Here is a 20014-nt window from a genome sequence, read left to right as displayed (position 1 = left end):
CATGGAGCACTTATGGTGTGACCCAGCTGGATAACTGAGAATTCTGCAAGTTAAATTACATAAAGTGACATTGCAGTTACCCAAAATGATTTAGCCTTACACACAATGCAAACCACTGTGAAATGCATAACAGAGGGTAGTTTCCAGGACCATCAGTATCCCAACAAGCTCTTGATTAAATAACCATAGAGCAATCCTGATGATTACTAGCTACTAGAATTTTTGCTGCAACATGCTGTTCATTCTCAGCAAGCTGATTCCATGACCCCAGAATGAAAAATTCAAATGACAAGCGAGGTGAGACACACACACACACACACACACACACACACACACACAGGTGTTAGTGATGCATGGAGTGTAAACATATAAGTGAAACTTCTAAATGACATATTGACAAACTAAGGTTCTTTACTCCAAATTTATGCTTCCCCTCCACTCCATCATTTATGTAAGTTTCATATCTGACTATGAAGACATACCATGTTTGCTGTTTTCTGTTATGGTTTTGTAAATATTTGACACAATTTTTCTCTTTTAAGGAAAATGGATTTGGAGAGCAAAAAGAAGCTTGGAAACTCCTCACTGATGTCCCAGATGAACCTTGCAAAATTATTGGCTTCTTACAGAATGTACTTCTCTTACGTACTTTCAACTACGAATCAGCGTAAGCATTGACAGAATCTGTTGCTTATTTTCACTCTCAAATTAAAAATTGTCTTGTAAATTTTATTAGGGATTACAGATGTTAAATGAGGTGGTTGATGTCTCACTCCAAAATAGTCTAAGAAATACAAGATGATTAAACTTAACTAGTGTGCTTCAGTGTGTATAAAAGGTTGAAGATGATAGGTTAGACAATCAAATAAATTCTCAGTTACTACTACAGTCATTAATTCATTAATAAATGCCACATAAAATCAGCTAATTTGGAGACATCACGTATACTTTATCACAAACTTTTGGTCTCCAAGGGGATCAGCCAGAAAGGACTGGGTACAGGCAAGGTGAAGCCTTAGACCTTTAAAAAGTTCTCCCCATTTTGTAATACATAAGGCTTTGGAACAAATCTCTGGCTCACCAAAGGACATTAAAAGACTTTGTAATAAAATTCTTTGAATGTAAAATACATCTTCTTTGAAAACAGCTGCAATCTTAAAAGCAATGTAACTTTCACACTACTCACTACTTTGACAAACGTGTGGTCACTTACCATGAGCTGGTGCTCTTGGAGATATCTGAATTGGAGAAAAATAAAGACATAAGGGCTGATTGTATTTAAAATAATTAATGGTCAGATATGATAAAAACATGAGCTGTCATTCTCAGATTCAGTTCACTAACACTACAGGGATACATACAGAATGGTTTTATTCTAATTCGCATCAGACCATTCATCCTCACCCCATTTCTTTGCTTCTGAAGCCAAGAATGTAGCAACAGTGGGAAGCAACTTGTGACAATTGTGGATTAGATGCTCATTAACCATGAACATTATGCTAAGATTAGTACCTTTTGAATTGCTCAGGCAAAGATTCACCCTGGAGCACGGAATGCTGAGTTTTAGGTAGAGCCATGCACATCAACACTGCCGTGCCATTTCTCTCTACAGCCCTTGCAAGCACTGTGCAGTGGAAGTGGTTATGTGTGTCTCAGTGACCACTTCCAGGTGTGGAAATGCCCAAGAGATAGAACGGTTCTGAAAAGAATCCACTGAAATAGAGGCTCAGTAAGGCTGACTGAATGTTGAAGACCCAACGGGCTGCATTTGGACATCGTTATAGCAGCCAGGAGTAGGTAAACCACATGACGGCTATGATTCACCAACCATGTGATGCATACATTCTAAAATTGTCAGGCCATGTATGAGGACCATCTGCCCCTTGATTTAATAGTAGTGATTTACAATTGGAAATAAATGTGCAACCCTGCAACTGAATGCCAACCAACAGCTGACATGGTGGCAATCTTTAGTGTAGTGAGGATCAAATGCAACCTAATCATTAGAGAGACCAAAAAGAGATTCCATTATGAGTTCCTTAATGCCATAAATTGTTCCACTATATCCATTATAGTGTGGAAGATTACAGAACAAGTGCACCAACCTCGATTATAAGTTAATTGCAGTTAAGTCAGCATTTAACCCCATTCAGTGCAAAATTTGGGGGCACTGACCACAATCAAAGTTAAACAAGGGAATTGACTGCTTTTAAATTTGACCAAGGCCCTTGTTCGGTTTTCTCGAGATGGCCAGGGTTTAATAAGCATACAGTATTAAGGTGGCAGCATGTTTCAGTTTTATGGATGATGTTGAGGAAGGAATGTTATGTCTTCACCATTTAAATTGTGACCAAACCTGTATAGGAGTGATTGTGAAAAAGGTAAACTCTTGTGAAGATTATAGTGACAGGAAATTTGAAGGGAGATTTTGTCTGTTGAAGGAAATGGTGTGATGATTGTTAAAAAAAATAAATGATAGGTTAGGATTTCCTACTGATCGGGTTAACCCTATTCCGCTGATGAACAGACTTTTGATTACGTTAATTTACCTGCCCCTCTTATCTATAGGAATAATTTTTACTGCTAGATATATTGTAAGGAGAATTTTTTACATACAGGAAACACAAAAATTCACCTTGTGTGTCTGTACTGTAAGTAAACAGCTGTTGACACTTGACCCAACTATCCAGAAATATCACACACTTTACAGCCAAGTATGCCAGTAACTAAGAAACATCAACAAAAAACATCTTTTCAGTCACCTTAAAGCAGTTGTGTGAAAGCTGGTGCTTTGGGATTATGTCTTGTTCATTTACTGTATAAAACAAATCTTTATAATATTGTGGTTACATAATAAGTCTCTTATAAAGTTTCTGCATCTATAAATATTGTGTTGAAAATAAGTGAAATGAAAGTATAGTTCCTAATTTCATAAGAACTTTTACAATTTCTACCAATAATGCATTCATAAAGAACCCAGGCAGCCACAAAAAAAATTTGACATTTAGGTAACAATATTCTGAAAAGGATAGCTGCTACTCACCATACAGCTTAAATACTGAGTCACAGATAGGCACAACAGAAATATTAGTCTGTCACAAAGTGAGCTTTCGGCCAACAAATATAATTTTGTGTGTATGTTTGTGTTTGTTTGTGTGTCTATCGACCTGCCAGCGCTTTCGTTCGGTAAGTCACATCATCTTTGTTTTAGAGATATTTTTCCCACGTGGAATGTTTCCCTATATATGATGTCTGCTTGTGTGTGTGTGTGTGTGTGTGTGTGTGTGTGTGTGTGTGTGTGTGTGCGCGCGTGCGAGTGTATACCCGTCCTTTTTTCCCCCTAAGGTAAGTCTTTCCGCTCCCGGGATTGGAATGACTCCTTACCCTCTCCCTTAAAACCCACATCCTTTCGTCTTTCCCTCTCCTTCCCTCTTTCCTGATGAGGCAACAGTTTGTTGCGAAAGCTTGAATTTTGTGTGTGTGTTTGTGTTTGTTTGTGTGTCTGTCGACCTGCCACATCATATATATATATATAACACACACAAATGCAACTCACGCACACAGGACGTCAGTCTGTGGCAGCTGAGTTAGTGCATTATAGGAGAGGCAACTGGGTGGGGGTAAGGACGAGGTGGGGGGGGGGGGTAAAGTGCTGCTAGTGGGAGCGTGTAGGGATGAGGTGGAGAGAGGGTAGGGAAGCTAGATGCAGTTGGGGAGAATCTCCACTCTATGGGAAGTAGCAACTATCCTTTCAATAATATCATTACATTCCATCCTGGATTTTCCATTGTTTGACATTAGTTAAGATAAACAACCAAAACAAGGCACTTTGGGGCATAAGCACACTCTTTCATGAAGTCTTATTCCATATATGAAGCCAGATGAGGAGCTTGTACTAAAGCTCTAAGCTATAACTGAACCAAACTTAATGTAGCAGTTGATACATCTTCTGTTTAACATGCTATAATTCCATAATGATCAGATACTTTTATTTTCCATTTTGCCATACATGCAAACAGGCTAGTAGCGAGGTATAAACACACTTTAGCTTGTTGACAAAAGTGAGAGCATGTGACAGTGATGTCACCAGATATTGTCTAGAAAACTTAGGTATATAGGGGGCTGTGTGCAAATTCATATCTCTGTTAACATCTTTGTCTCTCCTGGGCACCTTCCACAAAGAGTTAACCATAGTCAAAATTCACAGTTGGCTGACAATGGTTTGCTTACCTGCTATTAATGTTGGTGCAACGCAGGCATATTTTAAATGTAGATCGCTTCTAGCGATGATCACAGGAACTTTGTTATCTTACTTTCTGACTGAGGTTGGTGCACTTGGCCATATAAGAAGGGTTTACAGATGTGGGGAAAGGTGCCCAGTTAGTGGCTTAATGTGAAGTGGTAGTTAACATGAGATATATAATGCTGAGGTGGGGATAACATTTTACTAGAGTGACTACTACTGTCATCCAGGATTCAATCTTTCAGCAGGACAGAGCCATTGTTCATTGGGGAATTTTTTAAGATAAAGTACTACATGCGAACTATAACTTGGCATTTGGTGAGTGGGAACTGTGGGGTCAGTAAATGGGCTTATATGCAGGGTGAGGTGGAATGAGGGGAGAGGGGTGGGACAAACTCCACCTCCATGTACTGTAAGCACACAGTGCAGGCAACAGAAACCTGTGTTTTGAGCTACATCTAACTGTTGATAACTGGCTTCCTTTTTCAAACTAGAGTAGAAGGTAACTCCCACAATGGGACAACAACTGTGTCAGCACTCACTAAAAAAAAAAAAGAAGTCACAATGAAAATATCCCAACAAAACACAGACAGTGACAGCACAGTTCAGCAATAAAGCAAATGACAGTGCAGTTAACACTGACTAATGGTATGCTGCACAGTTGGCAATGAACATCTGCAAATCACTACAGCACGAATTCTGCTGACTGCTAGTAATCAGAACTAGGGAGTCTATGTGCCAAGTTATAGTTCTCACATAGTATGTTCTGTCACCTCTGAGAGGCAGCCAAGGAAATCCTCCTTGCCCTTTTTAATCTAATTTTAGACATGGTGTATTTTTACTGCTCATAGAGGGGTCATACTTGTCTGAGTAATTATCGTAGTGTTTCTCTCAGTAGCCACCTGAGGAAGAGCTTGGACTGAATGGCAGACAGCCACCTTGTCTAGTTTGTCAAATCATTAGTTCTTTAGTTGCTTCCAATGTAAGTTAATCAGGTGTCACTACAGCATTGACAACATGATGCTGATAAAGGTGACTATACAGCTGGCTTTCGTATGCAGGTATTATGTAGTAGGTATTATTCCTTGATTTTATAAAGCTCTAAAATGCCACATAGAGGCATAATATCCTCAGACAGCTCCATCATGAAGCTTCCATGGTTATATAATTAATTTTTCCGGTCCATTGTGGCACATGGCTGTTGGGGAATTGGGCAGCCCCATTGCCAGTCTTCATTCTGAGGCTGCTGAGCCTTCACTGTCCTTCCAGCAGCAACTCCTCATGGAGTGTCGTGCATACAAATTCTTCTCTGATCCAAAGTCACTGGTGTTCCATACAGTCAAAGACCGACCCTTGGTAATTAATTTCACCAACTGTCCATGAGCTACCAAGTCATTTGGGATATGCATTTAGCAAGACATTATGGCAGTTGCTGTGTTCCAAGTTTAGTTTTCCACAAAATGGTGGAGTTGACTGTCACCTTGGACACTTGGTGTTCCAGAGGTAACATAGATTTACAACAGATGAACAAAAATACTACTACTTACTTCATTTTAAATTTTTTTGAAAACAGCTTAAGGTAGTTTACACTGAGGAATCTAAGCTGGTAGATGACCTTGGTTGCTCAGTAGTTTACCCCAATTGGTCCTCAAGATATGTTTTTCGAGCATGTGGGAGTTTTGTGCTCTGATCTCAAGGGCATTGGAAGCAGATGAGATTATCAGAGACACGAAATTCTACATAATATGTTTCCCTGAATGTACTGCAAGCCATTTAGTGCGTGTACTCAGCACAAAAATATTTCCACTCCATCCAGGACACCCTACTTTGCTTACATCCTCTAGGGAAGGAGGTGATATTCTTCTGGGTACCTAGACATGTGGGGATTGGTGACAACGAATTGGGGATTCAGCAGCCAAGAAGGCATGCACACAATACACTGTAGCACAGTTTAGTGTACCCTTACATACAGTGGTCTTACTGTTGACACTCATGACTGTTTGTCATTGGGAGGAGGACTGACCAAAAGTAGGAGAAAACAGGTAATAAAGCCTTCTATTTGACATTGGCGTAAGTCCACCAACCTACTTAGGCAGAATAAAAGTTTATTAACACGCTTCCAGATGGGGCACCATCCCTAATGCCAGGGTTTCTTCTGCAATATTTGTAGTGCTTGTGGTATATTGATGTCAGCACCCCACATATTTGTAAAATGCATAATGTCCATGATATGGCTTGGGACTTGCTCTCTGTTTTAGTTGACAACATTGTCTGAAAAAACTTACAAATATCTGTCTAAAATGTCAAGTCACTCCCAAAATTTTAAGGTATTATCTCCTACCCATTGTCCAAAATTTTGATTCTTTTGAGTTGAAAATTTACTGTTACCTTTTGGATATCTAAATACTCTTTTGTACCCATTATGACACTTTCTCCTTCTATAACTTTAATTACTTTTCCATTGTTCTTGAGCAAAACTGAAGGGAGCTCTTTCCTCTCATACATCATATTTACGAGGGTCACCCAAAAATTATATATATATATATATATATATATATATATATATATATATATATATATATATATATATATATATATATATATATATATATATATATATATATATATAACAGAGGGAAACATTCCACGTGGAAAAAATATATCTAAAAAGAAAGATGATGAGACTTACCAAACAAAAGTGCTGGCAGGTCGATAGACACACAAACAAACACAAATATACACACAAAATTCAAGCTTTCGCAACAAACTGTTGCCTCATCAGGAAAGAGGGAAGGAGAGGGAAAGACGAAAGGATGTGGGTTTTAAGGGAGAGGGTAAGGAGTCATTCCAATCCCAGGAGCAGAAAGACTTACCTTAGGGGGAAAAAAGGAAAAAAGGACAGGTATACACTGGCACACACACACATATCCATCCACACATACAGACACAAGCAGACATATTTAAAGACAAAGAGTTTGGGCAGAGATGTCAGTCGAGGTGGAAGAGTAGAGGCAAAGAAGTTGTTGAGAGACAGGTGAGGTATGAGTGGCGGCAACTTGAAATTAGCGGAGATTGAGGCCTGGCGGATAACGAGAAGAGAGGATATACTGAAGGGCAAGTTCCCATCTCCGGAGTTCGGATAGGTTGGTGTTGGTGGGAAGTATCCAGATAACCCGGACGGTGTAACACTGTGCCAAGATGTGCTGGCTGTGCACCAAGGCATGTTTAGCCACAGGGTGATCCTCATTACCAACAAACACTGTCTGCCTGTGTCCATTCATGCGAATGGACAGTTTGTTGCTGGTCATTCCCACATAGAATGCATCACAGTGTAGGCAGGTCAGTTGGTAAATCACGTGGGTGCTTTCACACGTGGCTCTCAACAACTTCTTTGCCTCTACCCTTCCACCTCGACTGACATCTCTGCCCAAACTCTTTGTCTTTAAATATGTCTGCTTGTGTCTGTATGTGTGGATGGATATGTGTGTGTGTGCCAGTGTATACCTGTCCTTTTTTCCTCCTTTTTTCCTTTTTTCCCCCTAAGGTAAGTCTTTCCGCTCCTGGGATTGGAATGACTCCTTACCCTCTCCCTTAAAACCCACATCCTTTCGTCTTTCCCTCTCCTTCCCTCTTTCCTGATGAGGCAACAGTTTGTTGTGAAAGCTTGAATTTTGTGTGTATATTTGTGTTTGTTTGTGTGTCTATCGACCTGCCAGCGCTTTTGTTTGGTAAGTCTCATCATCTTTCTTTATATATATATATATATATATATATATATATATATATATATATATATATATATATATATAATCTTGGCATAAGCATCACCAGAATTGAGGTACTTGTCATAGCTTGGAATCAACATTTTTATTCCAGTGTCATAGAATTTGCTGCCTGGGAAAGGAACCGGCATGCAACGGCTGTCTTGAGAGAGTTCGGAGTGGAAAAATCATAAAATAATCTTGATGTAGATTTAGATTCAATATCTTAGTCAATTACTATTCTTCTGTACTTTTTAAGTAAGTTTCCCCTGAATTGTATAACTGTGAGCTTTTGCATGGGTGTTCTGAAAAGTAATGTCTCCGAACTTTTTATGTGGAAACTCTTAAAGCTTTATAAATAAAACAAATGTTACTAACATTCTACATCTTTATTCTTCATATCTCCACACTTATTTCTCAACATAGTCACTCTGGTGACAAACACATTTCTTCCAATGAGGGACCAGTTGTTGATCCATCACTGTAAAATGTTCAACTTTGTTGATGGAGCCACAACCTCACCTCCACTTGCAGCAGTTCGTCACTGTCAAAGTGAAGTCCTCAATGGTTTTCTTTAAGTTTTGGAAACAGATGTAAATTGGATGGGGCTAAGTCAGAACTGAATGGAGGGTGATTGACAACAGTGAACCCAAGGCATCGGTTTGTTGCAGATGTCACAGCACTCGTGAGTTGTCTGGCATTGTCATTTGAATAAATTAAATCTGCAAAACCCTTTACAATAGATACTAAATTATATTCCATGAAATCTTCATCCATAATTTGTTCTTGGATAAACATAGTAATTAATTTAGATAGTAATCTTAACTTAAATTTGTTAGGGGGTTGACATAATTAATTGTAGCATGTCTTTCGTAATGGGAGACTTCTAGAGAATGTTCTGCTTCGATATTGCAACCACTGCTGTATTGCTTTTTCTGGTAGGCTCTCCTGATTGAGCAAATTCCAACCAGGATACCAGTATGTGTCTGTAGTATGAGAAAATTATTGTTGCCCTTGCACACAGTTCATCCTGTTATAATTGGCCACTATCTGCGAGTACACCACAAAAATGCATGCCAATAGGAATTGCCCTTCTTTCTTCCCGGCCATGAGATTGTCAATCAATGTGGTGTGCAGCCATAAAGTCCTGAAGGTCTACTGGTATTATCTAAGAAAAAATATTTGTACAACTGTATCAAATAAGTAACCTCATGGTAATAAGATAACATGGAAATTCTCCAAAAGTCGCTGTTGGCAATAAGTTATTAATTATGTGAGAGAAATTGGCAGTAAGAACTGAAAAACAGTATATTCTTAGCAGTAGCAAATGCTGCTAAATTCTCAGTAATAACAGAAGGCACCAACAAGTCAGTAATGACTGCTGTGACTACTGATGATAAAATCTGCAATAGTGAAGGAGCTGCTACGTTCTCTGTAATAGCATAAGGTATCAAGTCATCAGTTGTAGCAGATGACAGCAAGTTCTCACAAGGAACAGAAGGTAAAAGTGTTTTTTAAGTAATAACTTAATAGATTAATGTATTGGATATTACAGAGGGAATTGGCATATCATCTATCAAACTGTCATTATGAACAGTTTCACCACTACCAGAGGAGAACACACTAGTTTCTAATTCTTCTAATAATTGTGGTTCCATTTCATTTCCAATTATTGTAATAGTTTCTACATTCTTAGATGTAACATATTTTAAAGTAATTTCTGTTTCTAATATTTAATCTTTGTTTATTGGAACATCCTGTACTGAACTAACATTGCTATCTAATGTTCCTCCCACTACATTTAAACAATTATCTATATCATGTAGAAGTTTATCATCTGTGTTAAAGAGTCTTTTCAGTTCATGAAATGTATTGTCTGTTTAAGCAAATCCTTCTGTCTTTAATTCTGTAGTCATGTTTGAAATCACCTAACTCAAATTATTATTCATTTTGTTCATTTGTATTGAAATCTATAAAATGACCTACTTCAATATTGTTGTACAATCATCTGCTTAGTTTCTTTTGAAGTAATATTTTACTCTACAAGAGCTATTGCCAACCTCCTAACTAATATTACAGTAAAAAATTTTAAAAATTCATTATGTAAAACAAATAATAAATTATTTAGCTTTCTTTTGTTTGTATTTTTTGATAGTGAACTAAATTCCCTCAGCTAGATTTTTGTTATTTTTTATTTGTGTTTATTTTTGTTATTGAACATTATTTGAAAAATTGACTTTGTAACTGTGTATTTACCTAACCATATATCTCAATCATCTGACAAAATCAAGTTGTTATGAAATTATTCTTAAGTAATCTCATAGCAGGATCAGAGACCAGATGAAAATGTTTTATTCTTCTTTTGTAAGCCACTTCTTTTTCTTTAGTTTCTTAGTTTTCAAATCCAGGTTCTTCACATTAGGTTTATATTTCACCGCAGAGTCGCCACATGAGAAGATGTTTGATGACAGATATGTAATTCATTCACATAACAAAATTCTTCTTAGTTAATTTCATTGTGTATTTTAATTTTCAATATGAACTTCTTCCTTGCAGAATGTATTACATTCAATAGTTGCCACATGAGACACTTCTGGGTGGCAAAATCATAAAACTATCTTGATGTAGATCTAGCTTCAATATATTAGTCATTTACTATTCTTCTGTACACAGTAAATCAGTTTTCACTGTATTTTATAACCATGAACATTTATTACATGAATATACATGTGTATACAGTCCGCAGCTAGTGGTCTAGTGGGTAGTGTTGCTACCTCTGGATCATGAGGTCCTGGATTTGATTCCTAGCCGGGTTGGGGATTTTCTCTGCCTGGGGACTGGGTGTTTGCCTTGTCCTCATCATTTTATCATCATTCATGAAAGTGGCTAGATTGGACTGTGTGCAGATTGTGAATGTGTACAGGTGCTGATGACCTGCCGGCCGAAGTGGCCGCGCGGTTCTGGCGCTGCAGTCTGGAACCGTGAGACCACTACGGTCGCAGGTTCGAATCCTGCCTCGGGCATGGATGTGTGTGATGTCCTTAGGTTAGTTAGGTTTAACTAGTTCTAAGTTCTAGGGGACTAATGACCTCAGCAGTTGAGTCCCATAGTGCTCAGAGCCATTTGAACCATTTTTTGCTGATGACCACACAGTTGAGTACCCGACAAACCAATGTTCACCATCATATATTTTCAATATGGAAACTTTCTTAGCAGTAAAATGATTTGCAGATTTTTTCCGTAAGTCTTCACAGTTGTGTTGTTGGATCACATATTCATAGATGAATCTTAATGTTACCTACTGGGAGGGCCCCCTTAAGCAATCTGTGCAGTGTTGGAAGCTCTATGATGAACTTGATGTGATGCAAAGGTGGCTGCTGGCAAACTCTATCCACCACATTCTGCATGAGGTGTATTTGAAACAATAATACAACACAAAAAAATATTTGTACTAACATGTAATGTTATACACAAAAATATGAGATACAAGTGCTTCTTGTTTGAACTATAAATAACATAACATTAATTTACGACATGCTTACTCCTTTGTTAACGACGAGGGTACGGAAAACTCCACACCTCTGATTCTTAAGGGAAACCCAAAATTTCATTTCGCAAAAGTTCTGTAGCCTCACAGTCTTCAGCTCTTCATCATTGTAAAAATGCTGACTAGAGTGCAGAAATTTCTTGTGGTACAAGAATAAATGGAAATCTCTGGGAGTAAGATGAGGACTGTACAGTGGATGACCAAAAATCACCCAGCTGAACTCTTTCCGACCAGTTGTTGTGTACTAAGCTGTAATTATTTTGGTGATCATTCTCACAGATCGGCAGAACACAAACACTGAGCACACCATGTCTCTTTTGAGTGACCCATCACAGTTTCTCCAGTGTTTCACAGTAATGGTCAACTTTCACTATTTCACCTCTGGGCAGAAAGTTAGTGAACCTTCCTGCCCCACAAAACCGTGCACATCACTTTCTGCATTAACACAGTCTGCTTGAAATTCTTCTTGACACCAATAAATTGACTGCTGCTCGGTTTCCGGGCTAAAGCGAGTGACCTATGGCTCATCACCCACAGGGAACTCATCACAGTCACCCTTATACTGCTGCATAAATGTCAGTGCTGCTTATAATCCACCTGGCACCTACTTTCTAGAACAGCAGGTGTTTAGTGACAATTTTCATGCAATGAGGGTTGTGAAACCTGCAGAAAATGGTTGCTGAGATTGAACGACAGCTCTCCACAATGGGCAGCTGCTTCAGCTCTGCTAGGCCGTTGTTGATAAATGATGCTCACCTATTGTGCTCTTCTGTAGGGCACTTTGACAACAATTGGAAAAATTCCTACACTAACAACACACCATCTGTTTGCTCTTGACTTTTGGCTCATTCGCTTGTCACAGCTGACAGTAAATTTTGATCGGTGCGGTGTTTTGTGCATTAATAAACTTTTTAACGGGCCAAACGTAGCAGTTGATGTGATAAAGAATAAGAGCTGCCATTTTCAGCCACTGCTGAGGTACTACTGACAATGGATTTTTACATCATAGGCTGCACTATATTTCTAACTAAGTGTGTTTACTTTTAAAAACATGGGATAACATAATTTCTGGATGACACTTGTACGACGGGTATTCAGAAAGTAGGGAACATTTTCATCAGACACTGCTAGGTGCGTGCCGATCGAGTATATTTTGGTATTTGCATTCTTGGCAGCTCAGTCAGCATCCATCCGTGACAGCGGGAACGCCTCTGCGCGTCTGGTTTTTTCGATATTCAAATTTGAAATGTGTGCTGCAATCGAAAATCCCGCCAGTTGTGAGGTGCGGTTTGTGATGTGGTTTTTGTTGGCAAAAAACCTAAAACCTGGTAGTAATTTATTGTGAACTGTGTCAAGTGTACAGAAACAACATAATGAGTGAATGTTCCGTCTGGAAATGGTGCATGCAGTTTAAAAATGGCTGAACCAACATTAATGATGAAGAGAAGAGTGGACGCCCGAGCTTTGTGACGGACGATCTTGTCGCTAATGTTGATGAAATGATTTTTGAAAACCGTCGCTTCACACTAACGGAGCTTGCGCTTTCTTTTCCACAAGTTTCATGGACTTTGTTGTTCGAAATTGTCACTCAAAACCTAGGCTACCACAAATTTTGTGCACGATGGGAGCCTAAAATGCTTACAGAGCACCATAAAGAACAGTGAATGGGGGCAATGTTGACATTTATGGAGGCCTACCACAAATGTGGTGGTTCATTACTGGATCTAATTATAACTGGTGACAAAACTTGGGTGAAACATGCCAATTGCGAGACAAAATTACAGTCCATGGAGTGGGGGCACGCAAAGTCCCCCCCAAAAACCAAGAAAATGTTTGGAAACCTTGTCAGCAAGGAAGTTGATGGTGACAGTGTTTTGGGATAGGCATGGTGTGCTTCTTATTGATTTTCTCGAATGTGCAGCAACCATAAACTCTGCCTAGTACTGTCAAACTTTGCACAACCTTAGAAGAGCACTTCAAGACAAACACCGAGGAAAGCTGACGTCCTGCAGGACATTGCCTGACTTCACACAGCAAACTGCACTAAAGAACTCCTTAATTCATTCAAATGGGAAATTTTCCCTCATCTGCCCTACAGCCCCGATGTTGCACCAAGCAACTTCCACTTGTTTCCTAAGATGAATTACTGGCTTGCAACGCATTGCTTTGATAACAATGCGTAACTCCAGGCAGGCGTGACCCACTGGCTGAAGTCTCAGGCAGCAGAATTTTACGACAAATGTCTTCCAAGCTTGTCCATCGCAATGATAAGCACCTGAATGTGGAAAAGTAGTATGTCAGTTGCACTTTCAGATGTGTATAATAAAATGTAGTTCTTGAATTTTTTTAGTGCCAAAACATTCCTTACTTTCTTAATAGCCCTTGTATTTCACCTTTGTGTGTATCTTTATCTGTTACCACTAGCTAAGGAGAAATTATCTCTGTTTCTGTTAGGTCTGGAAATTGGATGAATTAGCTGTGTAACAATTCATACTGTTTCAAGTGTCCAGTTGGTATGAATTCATATTCACAAATCTTACAACGATTTTTATTTAGAATCAATTCTCCTGTTACATACCCTCACCCCACCTTTTTATTTTACCATGGAGATAAAGAAAAGAAGATACAGATTCTAAAATGAATGAAAACATCCAATATGCACTACTTTAATCACATCTCATACACACTACTTTTATCATCATCTCCTCCCTTTGTCTTCTCCTGATACGTCTTTACTTAAAAAATTACAAAAGGACTGTGAGAATTAAACTGTCAGCAGCAGTGCTGAAATATTATGTGTCAACTGCATTCCTTAAAATAAGTACAAAATACGAAGTCCAACGTGTGTATTTAAACAGCTACAAGGAATTTAAAATAAATACTATTTCAATGTTGAAATCTCTAATGTAAAACAGATTATGAAGATGTAGATGTTGCGTTATGGTCTCAAAACTAAAGGCTTCTAGAATACAAGAAAAGCATTTTGAAAGTGAACATTGAATGTTGGACATTGCTCATGAAAGGTTTTCATCTTCTCAGATTCTCCAGTGCAATGATCTCCATAAGGCTGCTATTGCTGTTGTGTTTTTAAGCTACGATTTACTTATCCCATGTAGTACATTGTGTGCACCCACAATTTTGCTCTCTTCCCTTAATTTCTTTCTCTGTGTCCTACGTCATAAGAAATTATTGATTGTTTTATGTTAATTTAGTAAGAAAATATCTGTTGATGTTGAGAGAGAATTTTTAAAATGAGGCCCTGAATGAATTATGCATTTCTTTCAGTTGTAACAAGAAACTTTATGAAAACACAAATGTGTTTTGCTTAATAGAAGACCAGGTTACATCTCTGGGACATGCTGAAGAACAGTCTCCAGTGATGCTAGTTTGGGGACTCGTAAATGCACTTTGTAATCCAGATGTGCATTTGTTAGAATCTTACCAGCTACTTTCTGAGCTAGCTGTAAGATTAGGTGTATTTCAGTACTTGAAAAAATGCATTGAAAGTGAAATATTTCAGGTTAGTGAATATTCCTATCACATTCTATAAAAAATTAATATAAGACAGGAATTGAGCTTTTTTACAGTATTGTAAAATGGGTACTGTCACAGAACTAATTTTTATTAGAATATAGTACATTGTTTTATTATATTATTTAATCTTATTTTGGGTTGTAATGGTAGTAGTTAAATGCAATGACACTGACCTCGAAATTGCCTTATGCTTACCATAATCTCTCTGCTGTCCTTTATCACTCTCTGCCATGGGTGCTGCCAGATGTATATTTAATACTAGGTTAACTTCTTATTAGGGGTTTTGTAGAGAGTTATGTAGTAAATTTGAGCTGAAACATAAAAGAGGTAATATTTATTTGAGTAATTTCATAAATGGTTAATTACACTAATGAATAAGAGTACTTGGTGTTCTCAGAATCGTGTGAATTGAGTCAAAAGTAGGGGAGTGCATTAAACAGCTTGGCACACATTAGGAATGCTGCAGCAGTTGCTGCAGAACAAGTCCTTTTCTTGGCTCAGCATCTTAGTGGGCTGTCAGTAGGTGAACATTATACTTGCACTCGACAGAGTAGGATTGGTGCCATGTGGCTTGAGGCTGTGTGTGCAGCTGTCACTGTTTGGCTGCAGCTCACATCCAAACATCCAGATGTCAGACACTCAGATTTGTACCAAACAGTGCATGTTGATAAGAGTATCAACCAAAACTTCGATCTGGTTTGTACTGTGTGCTGTCATACAGCGGAACGGGCATATACTTTAATTAAAAGTAACACTAGAAATACCAGAGCCCAATAAAAGCGTATCTATGAGCCATTGATACACGTAGTTCCCATGGGTTGGTAGAGTGTTAGGTCGTCGTGAAAAGCTTTCGGGGTTCAAATCCTGTAAACGTAAATTTTTTTTATTTTTATTTTTTAGTGTATTATGTGTGGAAGTGGTGTATGGGACAACATGTTTATAACATGTAAAAAGGCTGTTTGGAGTCTACAGCAATGTCCTCTTGGCAGTCTGCTTTCACTTTATTTCTTTTACAGTAGTAAATCTATAGAGTACATTTGTAATTTCACAGAATACACATAAAGAATGGGACAATAGAATAAAGAAACAATTGCATCACACGTGCAGAAATAATAATGGTAGTAGTAGTAATAATAATAGTAATAATAATACACTTAATAAAATTAATAGTATTAATAATAAACAAAATAATAAGAATAATCATAATTACATAGCATTCAAAAATCAATGCAAACAGGGTGCCCCATCATCCCCCCCCCTCCCCCCACTACACACACACACACACACACACACAGACAGTATCATTTGTTCAGGATTAAAGGCTTCACAATAATGGTTGCATACGAAGAAGAGTGTGAAGCAGATTACTTTCATACACCAAGCACATTTGATCAATCCCACATTTGCACATCCACCCAGTATATTGCAGAATGAAAACTTGTGCCCAAATCATAACTGTCGAAGTTTCAAAGGGTCTTGATTGATCAACGAGTTTAGCCATAATTCACCCTGATGGTGAGAGCTACAGAAATGTGGAGAACACAACTGATTGTATGTGAGGGACTGCAGCTTAAGAAGATTATTCCACTGTTGCAGACTAATCTCTTCCAAAGAATCTCGAGCAGCATCGGATATTTTACAAATCATATGCTTGTACATTCTGAAGACATGAAGATCAAGGAGTTGACAAATGGAGGTTGTGTTTGGTAGAATTATGTGAATTTTGATTTTGTCTTCTGATAGGTTATTTTGTACGTGCAGGTTATGAAAAACCCCAGTGTCTTTGTGGGGCCCGTAAGAATCCAATGTTAGCAGACGTTTCTCTCCACTGATTTGTTCCACTGCCGCTTCTTGTAGAAATGTCCTAAACATTTCTTTGCTCATTTTGCTGGAGGAGTGAGAGTGTGTGACGTTCACCTGCTGTATTTCTTTGTTGATAGTCCTTGGTGTGGATATACTTCATTGTTTTACTGGCTGAAAAATGGAGGGTGGAAGTTCAACACTGACCACTGTAAATGAAAGTTCAACACTGATGACTGTAAATGATGTAGCTGACAGTTGCACAGTTGCATTTCACAATTCTTTACTTTCACTGTTCACAACCCCCCCAATATTACACAGTTATGTGGCCAGTTGACTATTGGTAAATGTTAAGCATCATTAATGGGTTGCAGGCAAACATCAGCATACTGCTACAATAGTTTACTGTTAAACATCTATGAGCAGTAAATACCACACAGTTCACAGTTCTTGCTGAATAATAAGGTACATGTGACACTATTTCTCAAATAAATTGAATCGACACTGTCATTGTTTTAACCCACAGCCTATTTGTGTTACACTAATTCCACTGTTAAGTTGAGGCATTGTTGTTACTTGAAACAGTACATAATTTTCATCTGAAAATTGGCCATGGACTGACTGTGTGGAGACAAAAAATCCGTTCAATACCCTCACAATATTAGGCATTGAAACTTTACATTGTTCAATGTTTAATTTACAGAAATACAATTAATATATAGCTCATTCAGTTAACTGAATACATCGGAAAAATTCCTCCTTTTTAACAGTTCCTTCTATGACAAAGGTTAGGCTGAATTATCTGTTTAAATAATGAAATTAACAGATATAGTTACGCAAACAATGCTTTTGGCGAATCTGGTAATTATTTCGGAACTAATTAAGGACTGGTTTTGCTAAAATGTTTTCTAATAGAGCCAAATAAATACTTAAAGAATCCTAGTAGTTCGTCTTCCAAATGTTTATAATTAATACACAGTTTATTTTTGTTTAAAAGTCAACAATAGCGTTTAAGTCACGAAACAATTATTGATTTCACCCTATAACAAGAGATATTAACCAGGAATAGTCAAAATAAACTAGGAAATTAATTACATATACAAAACTAAGCACAAAGTTAAGCCTGGTGCTATATTCCTTAAGACTGAGGGCCAAACTTTCTCTTTTATGGAAATGCAGATTATATTCATGTATGTTAATGGTAATTAGGCAAAAATGGCAAAACAAGAGAGGAAGTAATGAGATCCCAGCTTGCTTCGTCACAAGTGGTCGATTAAATATGGTGCTGGGAACATGGACTGATATGTATGTGTACTCAAATAACTAGGCTCTTGAAGGTCAATAAACAGCTTTGGAGCAAGTTTGTCTGTCTGTGAGAGCAATGGAATAACTGTGTACGTATGGGTTGTCGTGTGAGTGGGCTGTACAACCCATACAATATCTTTAGAACCTCTAGTTGTAAGAGTGTGGCTCACAGACATCTCCTTGTTGAATCCACTTCGTCAGCGTTGTAGATATTTTCATCTTCGTAGGCACAAGTTACTTGTTACCAGTCTTGTACCATTTTCTGCATGTTGTTTCTGTTGTGGTAAATTTTCACTGTAATAAAAGATTTGACCTTACACTTCCAGCACAAGACCCATCTGTCACTGGTGTTAAATCTTTGGAATTTAACTGTCTCACTTTTGATTTCACTCACAATTTGATGTCTACATCATGAACACATCAACCTTCCTGGTGGTGGTGTTTGAAGGTCTCCATCACATGCACTGTAATGTGCTTGTGCTTCTCCTTCACAGACTTTAACCCTCCACTTTCGCACTGCCATTTCCATTCGTATAGCATACGCTGTGCAGGACATCTAGTGCAAAATCTGTTTTTCATTGCGGACATTGTGTGATGGGCAAATGTTTGGGTTGACTTCAGCTGGTTATTGACATTAAGCCAATGCTTGAGGATTCCCATTTTCTCATGTCTTGAATAAAACACTACACTTTTCTCCTTCTGTGGCATTTCATTATTTCCGTTGCTTCAGGACTCTTCTGGCAACGATACTGAAGATGTCGACTCTAGTCCATTCAGTTGGTCACAAACGAACGATTCCGCTCCACCTGCTATGTGCTCGTCAATATCTAATGTTTCCTCTTCCATGATGTTAAGCATATTCCATAGATCAGTTATGTCCAGTATGAATGCTGCAAACTTTCTCTTCTCTTCAGTTATTTTTGTTGTTGTATATACACAACAATCGCTATGCAACAGTTCGATGAGAATGTCAATAACTTTCCACAGATTTATGTCGCACAACAGCAGTACGTGTGCGCAAACACAAGGATCTAGCCACAACACACGCATCTAATGTACGCAGTGCTGCCATATGCAGACAGTTATTATTATTATTGTTGTTATTATTGTTTATTTAATCGATTATTCCCCTTAGGAGAGCGACTGAACTTGAATTCATGATTTTATTTTTGGATGTTTTCCCCTCTACCTCTGCCAGAAACTCTTTGTCCTCTCTGAATGTTCTCTCTTCTGGTCATCTGTCCACTTTTTACCAGGTTCTTGTGTTGTTCTTTGCTCGAACTTCACATTCATGATTTCACTCTGGTGCTCGTTGCGGTCTTCGAAATGCATTTCTTGTTGTAGTAGTCCGTTGTTAATTTATATGCCTTTTGCAGCTTGCTGATCCTTTGTTCATTGGCAATTCTGTTTAGCCCTGATCACTGTATGATTTGTCCAAGATACTTAAAGTGGCTGACTTGTATGACATTACTGTGTTTCGTGATTAGTGGGGACTTATTTTCTGGCCGTGTTTCCATATACTGGGTCTTTTCATTCAAAATTTGTAATCCAGTTTTCTGTGCAATTTCATGTAGTTTTTGAACTGCGTATATCACTTCTGTCCTGTTGTTTGTGATAATCGCAACATCATCCGTGAAAGCAAGGCATTTTACTTTAGTACTGTTTTCTTTTGTGATACCAATTTGGACACATTTAACATGAGGTTCCCATTCTCAGATGATCTTTTCTAGAACAATATTGAAAAGAATTGGGGATAGTCCATCCCCCTGCCGTACTCTCATTCTTATTTCAAAGTGTTCCGATATCTCACCCATGAATTTCACT

At 38.1% G+C, this 20014-nt stretch overlaps 1 protein-coding gene across 1 annotated transcript in view; it reads left to right on the top strand.

The window, feature by feature from the left end:
• The window catches only part of LOC126251312 (nucleoporin Nup188), a 255349-nt gene that overhangs the window by 78603 nt on the left and 156732 nt on the right, over positions 1-20014 (top strand). Inside the window, exons 5-6 of the mRNA XM_049951637.1 lie at positions 543-667; positions 14837-15071. Of these exons, the coding sequence (XP_049807594.1) occupies positions 543-667; positions 14837-15071 (360 nt within the window). The remainder of the gene's footprint in view (positions 1-542; positions 668-14836; positions 15072-20014) is intronic.

The sequence above is a fragment of the Schistocerca nitens genome, chromosome 4, assembly GCF_023898315.1.
Source record: "Schistocerca nitens isolate TAMUIC-IGC-003100 chromosome 4, iqSchNite1.1, whole genome shotgun sequence".
Lineage (NCBI taxonomy): Eukaryota > Metazoa > Arthropoda > Insecta > Orthoptera > Acrididae > Schistocerca > Schistocerca nitens.
This window is presented reverse-complemented; position numbering and strand designations above follow the sequence as displayed.